Source organism: Salarias fasciatus, chromosome 8 (genome assembly GCF_902148845.1).
Source record: "Salarias fasciatus chromosome 8, fSalaFa1.1, whole genome shotgun sequence".
NCBI classification, from domain to species: domain Eukaryota; kingdom Metazoa; phylum Chordata; class Actinopteri; order Blenniiformes; family Blenniidae; genus Salarias; species Salarias fasciatus.
This window is the reverse complement of record NC_043752.1, coordinates 17,674,796-17,688,005: the sequence shown is the minus strand read 5'-3', so window position 1 is coordinate 17,688,005 and position 13,210 is coordinate 17,674,796. Positions and strand designations below refer to the sequence as shown.

The 13,210-nt window shown below is 45.0% G+C and overlaps 3 protein-coding genes across 7 annotated transcripts in view; 1 reads left to right on the top strand and 2 right to left on the bottom strand.

Moving 5' to 3' along the window:
* Window positions 1-10: 10 nt before the first annotated feature.
* cox6b1 (cytochrome c oxidase subunit 6B1) overlaps window positions 11-13,210 on the bottom strand; it is a 26,123-nt gene continuing 12,923 nt past the window's right edge. The window contains exons 1-4 of one of the 2 annotated variants that reach the window (XM_030098363.1): window positions 1,908-2,035; window positions 1,176-1,289; window positions 678-778; window positions 11-467 (exon numbers count right to left, since the gene is read on the bottom strand). In XM_030098363.1, coding sequence (XP_029954223.1) covers window positions 414-467; window positions 678-778; window positions 1,176-1,281 — 261 coding nt within the window. In that variant the 5' untranslated portion in view covers window positions 1,282-1,289; window positions 1,908-2,035 and the 3' untranslated portion in view covers window positions 11-413. Of the gene's footprint in view, window positions 468-677; window positions 779-1,175; window positions 1,290-1,907; window positions 2,036-13,210 lie in introns of those variants that run through there. The other variant, XM_030098364.1, reaches the window with a different exon arrangement.
* On the bottom strand, window positions 3,213-8,024 carry fam234a (family with sequence similarity 234 member A). Of its 2 annotated transcripts, none has more exons than XM_030098316.1 (12): window positions 7,888-8,024; window positions 6,981-7,282; window positions 6,783-6,893; window positions 6,501-6,683; window positions 5,660-5,784; window positions 5,398-5,530; window positions 5,174-5,306; window positions 4,955-5,098; window positions 4,729-4,810; window positions 4,497-4,649; window positions 4,274-4,376; window positions 3,213-4,198 (listed from the first exon to the last, which is right to left on the bottom strand). In XM_030098316.1, exons 2-12 carry the CDS (start codon window positions 7,249-7,251, stop codon window positions 3,990-3,992), a joined length of 1,647 nt encoding a protein of 548 aa, XP_029954176.1. In that variant the 5' UTR covers window positions 7,252-7,282; window positions 7,888-8,024; the 3' UTR covers window positions 3,213-3,989. The 2 variants fall into 2 exon arrangements, with proteins under 2 accessions (XP_029954176.1, XP_029954177.1); XM_030098317.1 differs by lacking the exon at window positions 7,888-8,024 and adding an exon at window positions 7,537-7,554.
* The window catches only part of luc7l (LUC7-like (S. cerevisiae)), a 6,324-nt gene continuing 1,811 nt past the window's right edge, over window positions 8,698-13,210 (top strand). Inside the window, exons 1-8 of one of the 3 annotated variants that reach the window (XM_030098335.1) lie at window positions 8,704-8,905; window positions 10,332-10,402; window positions 10,714-11,589; window positions 11,715-11,813; window positions 12,277-12,387; window positions 12,525-12,668; window positions 12,753-12,929; window positions 13,041-13,129. In XM_030098335.1, the coding sequence (XP_029954195.1) occupies window positions 11,718-11,813; window positions 12,277-12,387; window positions 12,525-12,668; window positions 12,753-12,929; window positions 13,041-13,129 (617 nt within the window). In that variant the 5' untranslated portion in view covers window positions 8,704-8,905; window positions 10,332-10,402; window positions 10,714-11,589; window positions 11,715-11,717. Of the gene's footprint in view, window positions 8,906-10,331; window positions 10,403-10,713; window positions 11,590-11,714; window positions 11,814-12,276; window positions 12,388-12,524; window positions 12,669-12,752; window positions 12,930-13,040; window positions 13,130-13,210 lie in introns of those variants that run through there. The other 2 variants (XM_030098334.1, XM_030098336.1) reach the window with 2 other exon arrangements.

Below are 13,210 nucleotides of genomic sequence, written 5' to 3'. Positions count from 1 at the left end.
TAGTGTTTTAAATATTTCTTTATTGAATTATTTTTTTAATCTGGATTAAACATGTATATTTGTTGTAGGTTTATTTGAATGAATAAATTTAAAAGCACCCGTCTCGATGGAAAAAAATGTGAATTGCGTTGTTTGGGTTGTTTCTCAGTGTCGAGGATTCAAATGTCCCGATCCTTCCCGATTATTCTCTGGTAGTTAAAGAAACACACAGGAGACACGTGAGCTCCATAAATATATCCTGAGATATTTTAATGTCGAATCTGCCGGGTTTCACCGGTGTTTGTAAGGAATGACCGTTCAGTTTGGACGAGCTCCGGGGGGCCGGAGCAGAAAACCGCCCGACAGACTCTCACACTCAGCGCACACGCACAAACATCCAGCTGAAAAGATTACATCTCTGAAGGCGGCGGGCCTCAGATTTTTCCAGGGAAGGTCCCCTCCTCTCGTTGGTCGTCCCATTTCTGCACCTAGACGCAAAGATTTCAAAGGAAATCTCATTTTCAGGCTTTAATGCGACCATTAAAGGCAATGACTGAAACAAATAGGCGAAGAAAACATGTTTTCACCGTCTGCATTGATAAAGTTGTTTGACCCCTGCTGAACAAACTGGAGCTGCTAACAGAAGAGATTCTCTGTATGGACAAAAAAAAAAAAAGAAAAAAAAAGAGGATATTTACCCAGGACAGGGGGCAGAGTGACTTGTAGACCCTCTTGTACCAGTCACACGGGGTGGTGTCTACGCCTTTAGCATCCAGGGCCTTTTGGCAGCGGTGATAATCTATTAATAGGAAAACAATGAGGGTCGGTGCTCCGATATGAACTCTGGGTATGCAGGTTAGCGGGCTGATCCCGCTCTTCGCCGTCACAGTGTTGAAACCCGGTCGTGTCTGCTCGTGTGATCGGAAACATGCGATCATTGTTAAATCCAGACCCTCGCACCTGGATCAAGCCAGAGCCAGATGTGTCTGAGCCACAGATGAAGGCTAAACATGGAAACACACGCAGTGACTCCTTTATCTGAAGCGGAGGGGTTAAAGGTCAATATTTAAAGTAAGCCGTAAACGAACAGCCACTTCAAGACACAATCAGATGTTATTTTAGTCACTGTGCGTCTTTTCTCCTTCAGTCTTTATCGGCAGCAGACACCTGCTCTGACCTTGACGCGCAGGTCTTACCCAGGTAGTTGGACCAGCAGTTCCTGGTCTGGTTCTGGTTCGGGAATCTGGCGTCAAACGGAGCTGTGCGGTACTGCTCCAGTTTGCTCTGGATGTCTTCAGCCATTTTCACCTCTGCAAGGAGAACACCGATCAGTGGCGACCGAGAGAGATCAATAAAGCAGTTATTGATTTGTAACAGATCTGTGTCTGAAGCAGACACATGTGAGAGGAAGTGATCCCGCTCGGGTGAAGTCTGGGTTGCGGACTCGGCTCAGCGGGGGCTGTCTGGGGGGTTTGGGGGGGTTCAGGGGTGCTGCATGCGGCGCCTCCGAAAATTTTTGTTAATTATCAAGTAAAGCAGCAGCCCGTTTCTACCATTTGCTCTTGAAAAATGTAGAAATTTGCCCCCAAAAATGCGGAAATCGATCAGGACTAATGCGCATTAAACGATATTGACAGATATCTTCCGGACCATTACGCAGATTTTCTCTATTTACAGCGCAATTCGTCTCCTTTTATTTTCCTGATCCTCTTGTTATTCCATATCTCCAATGTTATTGATCATATCCTCCTCGATTATAAGCTTCCTGGAAGTTGATTTTGGAAAAAATTAAGCAAAAAACAAAAAAAAATCCACAAGCGAATTAAAATAGCGGCTTATTTCCTGATGCGGATCTTTTCACACACAATTAAAAATTAAAATCCACGCGCCGGCGGCTGAGATGTCAGATCCGAGCAGGTGAACGTTACCTTTGTGGCAGTTTTCCGGCTCGTGCTCGCAGTGACTTTATACCGGACGGCGAAAGTGTGTCGTCGCTCTGATCAGGCGCGTGCGTGCGCGCGCGCGCGCGCGCGGGCGGAGGTATCGCGGCGTGCGGCGCTATGAGCGCGGTATGGCGGCCGCGGGTCACATTGAAACCGGAGACACGAGCCTCACATCACCGAGTCAGGAGCGCTTCTCCTGAGGATGGAATTAAACTGACTCCACATCAGCAGCAGCTTGAGTCAAATGTTTCAATTAATTGTGTTTTTTTTTAACAGGAAGGTTGATTATTTTTTTTTTCTTTTCTATCTGTAAGCGGAAGTATTTCAACTTCTTGGTGTTTTGTTAATGATTACTGTGGCTCCTGTTAAAGAGTAACTCTGGCGGAGGGCCTGGAGTGTCTGTGGGGATGAAGCAGGTGGAAATGCTTCGTCATCCGGACCAGAGGTGCAGTGAGGACGAAGCACATCTGGATCAGGACTCAGCGCCTCGAGAGGAAGTGACAGGAGCACGTGTTTGGATTGAAAATCCTACAAGAGATCTGTTGCTTTTCTTCTCCTTATATCCTCCTTTTCTATATTCGTGATATACAAAAAGCGAACAAATCCTCCATCCAGCCCGTCTTCGTGCCGTTTTCGCGCCTCTTCAGTTTCAGGTTTTTATTTTTTTTCCTAACTCAGTCAGGAGCAAATTTCCATTCCTGGAGTACACCGAGGAGCAGGGCGGGAGCGGCCGCGCGTCACGGTGAAATAAATCACGCGCAGGCGGGACAGTAAACGGTACAGTGAAATATACAGTCCGGGATACGTGACCGGCTCCACACGCGCATGGCTGCAGTGTCCTCCTGCGGCCAGCAGAGGGCAGCGCGGCGCATTCCAGCGAGGCGAAAGTTAACCTCCGGCTCCCAACTTTCTGTGACTTTAATGACTTTTTATTTGCACTTTCTTTTATTAAACGGTTGTTCTGCTCCTATTTTACCGGTCCAGCTCACTTAATATGAACATTTTCCCTCAAAAAATAAAATGCGTTTCCATCAATATGTAATCATTAAAATTATTTTATGATTGTAAAGATTTTTTTTGTCACAGAGAAAAAGCTCATTTATATTTCGATTGTCGAAATATTTGGTTGACGTTCAAATGAACTTGAACAAAAGTAAAACTTTGATCAGCTTCTAGATGTGTCTTCTACAGCTATTTTGACTTGTAATTGATTAGAGACAATCAGGGAAATTTACTGAGTGATTCCATCGGCAAGCACACAAAATACAAAAAAAAAAAAAAATCAAAACACCTTCTCAAAACCTTAAATCTTTAATAGAACTCCATTTCAAACATTTTATCACAGGTCAAAGAAAAATCAGCTTGAGTGAAGGCCCGTTCCACAGGTTCAATATCACAACATTACAGGGATAAAAAACACCAAAACACTCTAAATTCCATTTCTTTCTCAGGTGTAAAGCTTTCAGAGAAAAATAAAGTTTCAGAAGGCGCTTGTAACTCACAGCAGTCACTCAAAGAGCATCAGAGAATAACAATTTACAGCATCTGGGATCGAAGTTGCAGTGTAGGTTTTGGCCGTCAAGAGTACCATAAGATAAAAGGCTGCATTAAAATATACATGTTGAATACTTTAAGGTGTTCGGGGCTTTCGGTTTTATCTGTTTTACAGTACAGTTTGAGCAAATTCACGGAAACAGCCCCATCAGTCACCATTATTAAAAAATACTCCATATCATCTGTTTATATGCCGTCTTTAAAGCTCACATCCAGAGAACGATCTGTGATCTGAGGAAAATCCAGCCATTTGAAAGGCAAGAGGTGCATAAATGCATTTATCAGCAGGAAGAACAGCTGTGTGTGCGGTGATTGTCGGCTAACAGCAGCTTTTTGGACACTAAATAGATTAAAGGTTTGCTAATATACATCCAGTCAGGTCAGCAGACGGGTAATGCCCAGGTTCACGATTCCACCCGGAAGCCCCCAGAACAGGCATTTCCTTGGCGGTGAGCGGCGCAGTCCTCACTAGTGTCGATACTTTGGTTTTTGGAGGTGGAGTCGACCGTTTCATCAGTCGCTGAAGCGGAGTCGGTTGAAGGCCTCTTTGATGTCCTCGTTGCTCTCCGATCCGCCGCCGGCGCCGATGCGGAGCACCCTGCTGACCGGGACGTCCTGCTTCAGCTTCCGCTTGCTGAGGACCACCGTGCCTTCGGCGCCCTCCGACGGGGGGCCGGTGAGCAGGATGTAGGCCGCGTGGCGCCCGCGCTCCATCAGCGTGGCTGGAACGGAAAAGATGAAACAGCTGATCCTCGCGTTTCCTCCCGTGTTTATTCAGATTAATGAAGAAAAGGCACCTTTGAATGTGATGATGTGATCCATCACGTTGTCGTACTCCAGCAGAACTTTAGAGTAGAGCGGATGCAGCATGTAGGAGCGCCGCTCATCGGCCAGCGGGACCTGAGAGAAAACACCTGGAGGTGAATTCCTGTCCACCATTTTCTAATTAAGCTTCTGATTTATTGGATGGTTGGGTTTTTTTCTTTCCACTCTCATTCGTCTTTATCGTGAAGAACTCACAGAGGCGTTGGAGTCCGACGCCTTCAGGCCCCAAAACATGAAGATGGACACCAGGTTGGTGGTGTGTATGGAGGCTGGCCTCGGACAGTTGGGACTGGCCAAAAGGTTGACCTCCCACAGCACCTCGCCAGACTTCCCGTCCAGGATGGCCACCTGCGCGACACGACCGGGAGCAGGAGTTAAAACGTGGCGTCTCGCATTCGTTGGTTGGTTGGTTTCACGTCCAGCGTACCCTCTTGCTGCTGTTGCCGATGTCCTCCTCAACCATGATGTCCAGCAACTCGTCTTTGTTGAAGTGGCCACAGGAGGGCTGACTGCAAGAGGAACACAAAGCAAAACAAGGATTTCACTCTAAAAGCTTTATTATTGTTAGTATTTACTGATTTATTCTGTAATCTCCCAACAGAATCACACTATTTCTGAAAAAACATGAACAGTTCGCATCAGTGAGGCGTGACCTGAGGATGGAGCTGCTGTTGAACCTCCACTGCAGCTGCAGCTTCTTGCCCTCCACCAGCGCCACCTCCCTGCCGGTCACCACCAGCAGGCCGGACGTCTCGTCCGCCTCCTCCGTCCGGACCACCTCACGCATCGCGTCTGACCTTCAACATACAGCGTTCGGGCTTGAGTCCCGGTGGCGTGGGATCACCGGGAGGCCGGCGCTCACGGCTTCTTACTCAAAGATGGGCACCAGGCCCGTGGCGGCGCTGGCGCTTTTCTCCAGGTGTTTGTCCTTCTTCAGGCCGGCCTCCAGGCCCGCTTTGGCCTGAGCGGCGATCCTCCACAGAGCCAGACCGTACAGGCCGGCGTCTGCAGGCGGAAACACACACAATCACCATCAAGTGTCGTTCAGATCCATTCATCAGAGAGCACTGTGTACGAACGCTCGGCAGCTACGAACCGTTCTGTAGCAGAACATAGTGAGAACCCTCTGCGGTGCGATGGAGGAGGTGATGGACCGTCTCTGTAAAACCGAGAACGACTGTGGAGCCAATCTGAGCGCCTGTTTTCCCCGAGAGCAGCACCATCCGAGTCTGCAGGTCACATTAACACAGACTGAACTGAAACCATGGTCACATTCACATGTACCGGACAATAATAATAAAAAAAGAGTGTATAATGTCACTGAATTAAACCGTTACGAGTAGATGACCCGTCTCTACCTGCGTGCGGTCAGACGCCACCAGGCCCACGTCTCCAACCTTATCCCCGTCCAGATCTGGCAGGCTGAGAACGGGCCCAGAGCTGTGCAGGTCAGCCGGATGAGGCTGCTGCCAAATTACAGCCCCTGAACATGAACACATTCATTCCTTTTAAGTGTTTGCACGCCTCTTTTCTGTACTTTCTCTGCAGCATCTAGAACTGCTATGATGAATTTAACTTGGGGATGCAGCAGTAAAATAAAAGTACAAAACTGAACTGAGCTTACATATACTCACTAACAGCTACACTGAATAAAAACAAACTACAAGAACAGGAAGAATCCCGAGCCCAGGCTGAACACTGTCTCATGACACAAGAATGTGCAGCCAGGAACCAGTTCAGAAAAACCACACCTGAAGTTAACCGACGACAAGATTACAGGTTTGTTTGTTTTTTTATGGGTACTACTCATGTCGCTGCACAGTGGAGCAGTGGCTATCGCGCTTTCCTCATAGTGAGAAGATCATGGGTTAAAATACCACCAAGACGTTTCTGTGTGGAGTTTGCATGTTCTCACTGTTTGTATATGGGTTTTCTCCCATGGTCCAGAAACATACATTTGAGGTGAACTGACCTTACATATGGGTCATCCTCAGTGTGACTGTGAGTGTGTGTGGTTGTGATTACTGGGTGCATCCTGCCCTCACTGGGTATATATCTGCTTAAAATCCCACATTCTGAACACCACTTGACTAAGCACCTTAACTTCGAAATGTTTAGAGAGAAACTACTTAGACATGAGAGAGCGTTTGCATTTAATACCATGTTTCATATGTCAGGAAGACGCAGAGAGTCTCTCACCTTTGCGTTTGTCTACGGCAGTGAGCTGATCGGAGTGGGACAGCAGGCAGTCCCAGCTCCTCCCCGAGTCTCTCTCCAGGCCACACTGGGCCCAGTGGAGGTCAGCAGCCAGCGGACTGTCCCACAGCGTCTCCCCGTCCGTCCCGTCCACTGCCGACAGGAACACACACGGCGAGGGCAGGCCTGCAAACACACACCGAGTTCACCACTGAACAACCACAGGGTGAGCAGTCCGACTCCTGTTTCTGCAGGGGGAAATTCCAAAGGAAAGTCAGATCCAACCTGCAACGGCACATGATTTGTTCTGGGTGCCTTCACTGCCTTTGAGCACAAACAGGACGTCCATCACCTTGTCGTCGCTGGCGTGCTCGATAGCTAAGAAGTCATAGCTCGCTGCGATGAAGGAGAGAACATTACGGTTTCATATTTAGGTCACTACCCAAAATAAATAAAAAGAAAAGGTCACATCAGCATCATCACCTGCTTCAGAAAAGCTCCTGTTCCAGGTCACGAAATACTGCGGCCTCACGGGACAGGGGATGATGAAGGAGAAGGCAAACACGATGGTGAGGCAGAGGAACAGGGACAGGAAGAAGACTGCAGTCCGCCAGTGGGTCAGTTTGGAGAGGCCCAGGATCTCCTTACAGCCCTTCTTCTTCAGCTCGGTCCCTGGCGGGGCTGGTCCCGTCTCTGCCCCGTCTTCTCCCCTCTTCAGGGGATCACCCTCTGTGGCGTTCTCCCTGCTCTCCATCGTGGTCTCAGTGCATCACTGACCAACAGATCTGTTAGGAGACAAGAGATTACAACACTTTACACATCAAAACATTAACGATAACACCCAGTTTACGATGAGCTGCAGTGATTTATACACCTGCAGGTGTCCAAGTTAGCAGACTTTCATTGATATAAAAAAAATAGTGGAGGCAGCAGTGTGCACCAGTCCAGACATTTCTGCAGCCACCACCTTTGTGGATCCGGATCCATTCAGATGTGCCAACATTGACTCCAGAGGGTTCTCAGCACAAAAACAACAAACCTGCAGTAAACAGAGGAGTTGAGGACAGCAGCACACCCAGTCATTAGCAGCACCGCCTCAGGCTCAGCGAGCACTGCAAACGCTCTCAAATGGGCCGAAAACGAACGAATATACACATAAAACCAATAGATATGCCAAAACTATGATGTGAAAGGTTCCTTCCTCGACGGACAAAAAACGTTTCCTCGGATATAAACTGTTACCAAACAGGAAAAGTTCAACAGCTAGTTTGGTCACTTTGCTAACATGAACTTACAAACGCGCGGAGACCGGTCTCTGAGAGGGGGATACCACTAGAAAAGAGTTACTTTCTGATAAGGTTATAAGGTCGGAGGTGAGTCTCCTTCTTACTTTAGCTTTGCACTGCCGTTCGTAGAGGTTATTGTGGCTGAGAAGAGACTTCGGGCCTGGCTCTGTCACTCGGCTAATCTCCGACAAACAAACCCCCCCCTCCGCCCGGTATTTATGGTTTGACCCGGAGTGTGTCTGTCAGGCTCTTGCTTCTCCGCAGGCAGGGACAGAAATACGGCCAGGGCGTCTGAGAAGACGCCTTTAAATAGTCAGAACGGCTCTAAAAAAGCCTGAATTCTGGGTAATCAATCAAATTCTCCTTATCCAGAACTTATCGACAGCTTTATTTCCTGCTTAAAAACATGCGCAGATACATAAAATCAGTGCAAGTAATTTAAATACGTAGGTTAGTATGTTAAATAAGAATTTGCCTGGTTGGATTTTTGTATTCAGTAGACTGCTGCTCCAGTGAGATATGCATGTGTAATGTTTAGTTCATTTAATGCTTTTGAATAAATAACTTTTAGAGTTGAAAATGGAAATGATCAAATACTTTTTTTAATTGAATGGCCTTAATTTATATCTTGGTCTCTAACCATATCTTCTGACGACCATTCTGTGAATTTTCTGCATCTACTTGCTTTCTTGTATGGCTGCAGTCGAGTATGACAGGATAAGCTTAGTCCTGCAAGTCAAGATTCAGGGATTCATGAAGGCACTTAGTAATTAAAGCGTCCTTATTGGCTGATTGTTCCACATTTGGCTAAGGTGATTGGTTAGATTCACACATGTCCCGCCCCTCATACGCAGCCAAGTCCAACTGGAGCGTCCTCGATCAAGGCGTCACTGACGTCATATCCGGAACCGAAACGGAAACAGTCGAGTTCACGAAGTAGAGAAAAGCAACGGGAGGCGATGCTCGGATGAATAATCACTCTAAACGCAAAACACATTAACAGAGGAACTGTTTTCAGTTGCTTGATTCTCTATAGCGCTGTTGACGGAGGAGCCACAGTAATGTCTGCCCAGGCTCAAATGAGAGCTTTGCTCGACCAGCTGATGGGAACAGCGAGGGATGGTGAGTCGCTGTAGCATGCTAGCTGAGCTAGCTGGCTAGCCAAGATGGAGGCTGAGGCTGGCTTGTGTTGTCGTGTGATGGACAGAACTGCATGAATGGATGTACCAGCGATAGACTTAGACATTCTTCAACCAACTTATGTTTGTATCCACTGTGGCTGTTTATTCCCGAAATTCGTTTTTAGATGGCCCTTTGTAAATTTTACCGTGATTTTTTTGCTAATGGCTAAGTTAGCTAAAGCTAGCGACATTGTGGATTTAGGCCGTGCTAACACATTACTGACTAAAGTTTTTTTATATATATTATTCAGCTTTAGAAAAATAAATTATTCAGTCAAGGTAGCGCTCCTGAGTTAAATTGGCAAATAATTTAATACATCTGTAAAGACTCAACGATGGCGTAAATTTCTCTGACACAGATAGCCGCGGCCATTGTTAATAACGCGGCAATGTTGACAGCTGCTTGAAATGTGCGCATAGTAACGCTCCAGCGCCTGTAGTTTAACATAATTTCCTCTTATTTGGCCTCATAGGATAGATAGAATCAGAGTTTATATACATTTTTATATTGCTGGATATCGTCAATAACGACATGCGCCTCCACACATTTCATTTCAGTGCGATGTGATTCAATACATGAGAATCCTTAGTCCAATTTCACTGTATTTTGAACATTTAGTCCATAATAAAACACTGGAATCACTTTGTAGCATTTCATGTTCTGTCTAACAGCTTTATTTGATGTGTGGTAAGACTCTTCATCATGAATCATCGGAATATAAAAACGAATTGGGTGCACTATAAGTAGAAGCACTTGCAGTGAAATGGCCCCTGTCATTTTATTGGTAGAGACAGTCCTGTCCTCTCCATGCAGAGGGTTACAATAGGTGTAATCTTTGCTGATATGAATTTCTGAAGTTAAGGTGAAACAGTGACTTATCTGAAATTTAAACCTGGATAAGTCAGTGGCTATCCACCTATCAATTGAGTGCTTTAAGCACAATGCTTTTTCTCAGAGCGTCAAAGATAGGAGTGAAGTGACAATAATATTGATGTAAAACATCATAGATAACACATTTATCTTACTTTCTTTGAACTAAAAAGTACTCGGTGATATTGTTGATTTAACATGCATTATTTTCCCTGTTAGTTTTAACAGTCAAGCCATTTGGATACAAACATGAAGGTATGAAATTGTCAGTTTAAATGTGCTGAGCAGAGCGTTTCTAAATTGGAGTCTTATTTTGAGTAAAAATTCAGCTCTGTGGATCATCCAATACTGAGTCAATGATTTGATCTGTCCTGTAGGAATGAGTTTGTGTTGTGAGTTTGTGGGTGTATGTGTGATGAGATTTATATCAAATTCTTCCCATACATTTGTTGCATACAAACTGAACAATTGTGGCCCCTTTATTTTATTCATTAAGGTTCAGTGTATCTTTGCCAGCCTACATCAATCTGCAAAGGAGTTGCAGAAAAGCCTCATGTTCATCGAGCCGTGAGTCACACATAATTTTTAAAGCTGTTATGATGAATATCCAAACAATTTGTTTGCCTCCACAAAGTTATTGTAGCCTCTTTTTTTTTTTTTTTTTTTTTGATCACACAAATGAGTAAATCATCACTAGAATTATAATTTGGAATAGCATTTTGAGCTAAGACATCTGGTCGCGATGAGTCCAAACAAGATGAGCTCAGTTTTTTTTTTCTTTCTTTTTTTTTTTAATATATATATATAAGTCCACCCAAACTCTTTACACACATCATTTACAATCTGACTTGTGTATGACTCCCAACTTCTTACTACAGGTATGGGCAAGAAAACTGTTCCCATTTATACTTTTCTACAGCGGGTATAATATTCTGCAGCTGAGGTCTTGAAGATGCAGAAGGGTACAGTATGTGGTGCAGATCGCAGTGTGTATAAACAACACTTTCTTCCTTGGATTAGTTTTTGCATTTTTGTTTGAATTTTCTTCAAATGTCTTACACTTGTAAACGGCTTGGCTGGAACATATGTGTGAAATGTTTACAGTTTTTTTTATTTGTCTTGTTCACATTATACATTTTGACACAGTCAGTTTAATATGTTCAGAAGTCATGGTACCAGTTTTAAGTAAACATTTTGTAATTACAATGTTGTGTTACTCCCCTCTTGGCCTAGTTATTTGATGCTTCAGATATACAGCCTTGAGACACAGAGCCTCACAATACAGTAAACTGAATTGAGGCTTTTTTACATTGTTATCCAGGTAAGAATAACTCTTAATACCACATACAGTTAAGGCTACCTATTTCTCTTTATTACTGATGTAGCTTTCATTTGTCATTACACTCCCATTGAGCTACATATATTGAATTTTTTAAAATAATCTCACACAAATGAAATTGTTTTGCAGTCAGTAGTTTTATACGAATTGGTTTTCATTCAATTAGCTGAGCACAGAATCTTTGAATGCTAATTTGGTCACACATGTTTGTCTAATGCATTTAGTGCTGTTGCAGTGATTTATCTTGAAGCTCTGGATACGTCGCCATTGCTGTCAAGTATGTGAGATTTCTCTCAAATGTTGTTTTTTGGCTCTTTCAGGTGATGAGACACGGCAGAGGGTCAAGTTCACCGACGAGCGAGTCTGCAAAAGTCACCTCCTCAACTGCTGTCCACATGACATCCTGTCTGGAACGGTGAGCGAGTCTCAGCACGTTGACATGATGACACAAAATCAAACTGTGCGATCGATTACCAGCCCTGATACTGTGGTTTTAGTTCTGTGATGTTGATTCTAGCCTGCCTGTGTCTTTGTCTGTAGCGTATGGACCTGGGCGAGTGCACAAAGATCCATGACCTGGCGCTGAGGGCGGATTACGAAATTGCCTCCAAGGAGCGAGATCTTTTCTTTGAGCTTGATGTAAGTCACGTTATTATTTCTCTGTATCCTGGATCATCACAAGAGTCAGTTTCCAGAATGAATATTTGTCAGAAGCACTCCTATTGACCCCTGAAATCAATCATTCTTTTTTTTTTTTTTTTCCTCTGTCTGTAAATAGTTGGTCTCATCAAAGCCATTGGTCAGTTTGTTTATTCACGATTTACAGCCTCGTAACATTGTCAGCTGCTGTGTGGAGCAGATGCTCATATAATCTCTGACAAACATCAATATATCACATAGATATTGTCGTCATGTAACACGACAGCAGGATGTTTAATTATCTGTTACGTAAAGTGGGAGTAGGATACTGTTTACACGACAACGGTTTCCACTGGAAACGTAAAACTTCCTGTTGTGTAAATTAAATACAAAGTTCCAGTTGTGATGAAAGAAAATGCCTTGATTCGATCTTTTATTTTATTTGACGTGTTGTTCTCTAAAGGCGGTGGATCACCTGGAGTCTTTCATTGCTGACTGCGACCGGCGGACAGAACTCGCCAAGAAGCGCCTGGCTGAGACCCAGGAAGAGATCAGCGCTGAGGTGGCAGCGAAGGTCAGTGGCGAAGGAAAGCCTCATCAGGATGTTGTTTTTTTTTTTTTTTTTTTCCTATCTATCACAAGCGTCCAGTTTCCTCTGTCGGTGTGTTTTTGTGGGTTCGGATACGTCCTGATGTGAATTCCGGGTTGCAGGCGGAGAAGGTCCACGAGCTGAACGAGGAGATCGGAAAGCTGCTGGCGAAGGCCGAGCAGCTCGGAGCCGAAGGCAACGTAGACGAGGCCCAGAAGGTCCTGCAGGAAGTGGAGAAGGTTCGCACCAGGAAGAAGGATGCCGAGGTGAGGAGGGAGCGCTTCCCTGGATGCTTCTCTTCCTCAGAATTCTTCTTCCTCACTGCTTGTTTTTTTACATTTTAATTTCAGGAAGAATACAGAAACTCCATGCCGGCCTCCAGCTTCCAGCAGCAGAAGCTGCGGGTGTGCGAGGTATGCTCAGCTTACCTGGGTCTCCATGACAACGACCGCCGTCTGGCTGATCATTTCGGTGGCAAACTGCACCTGGGCTTCATCCAGATCCGAGAGAAACTGGACCAGCTGAAGGTATCTGCCAGTGCTCTGGAAACTGAGAGCAGACGACCGGAGCGACGGAGAATCACGCTGATGGTTCAGGTTTAGTGGTTTGAGTTTTTTTTATCTTTTCATTTTGCTCAGAAAACTGTGGTGGACAAGCAGGAGAAGAGGAACCAGGAGCGCTTAAAGAGACGAGAAGAACGAGAGAAGGAGGAGAGGATGAGGAAGAGGTGAGAACAAACACTAATAAATATCTACTGACGTTTAAATTTATCAAGTTTTATTTTTCTGCCACCTGACATTTACCATCT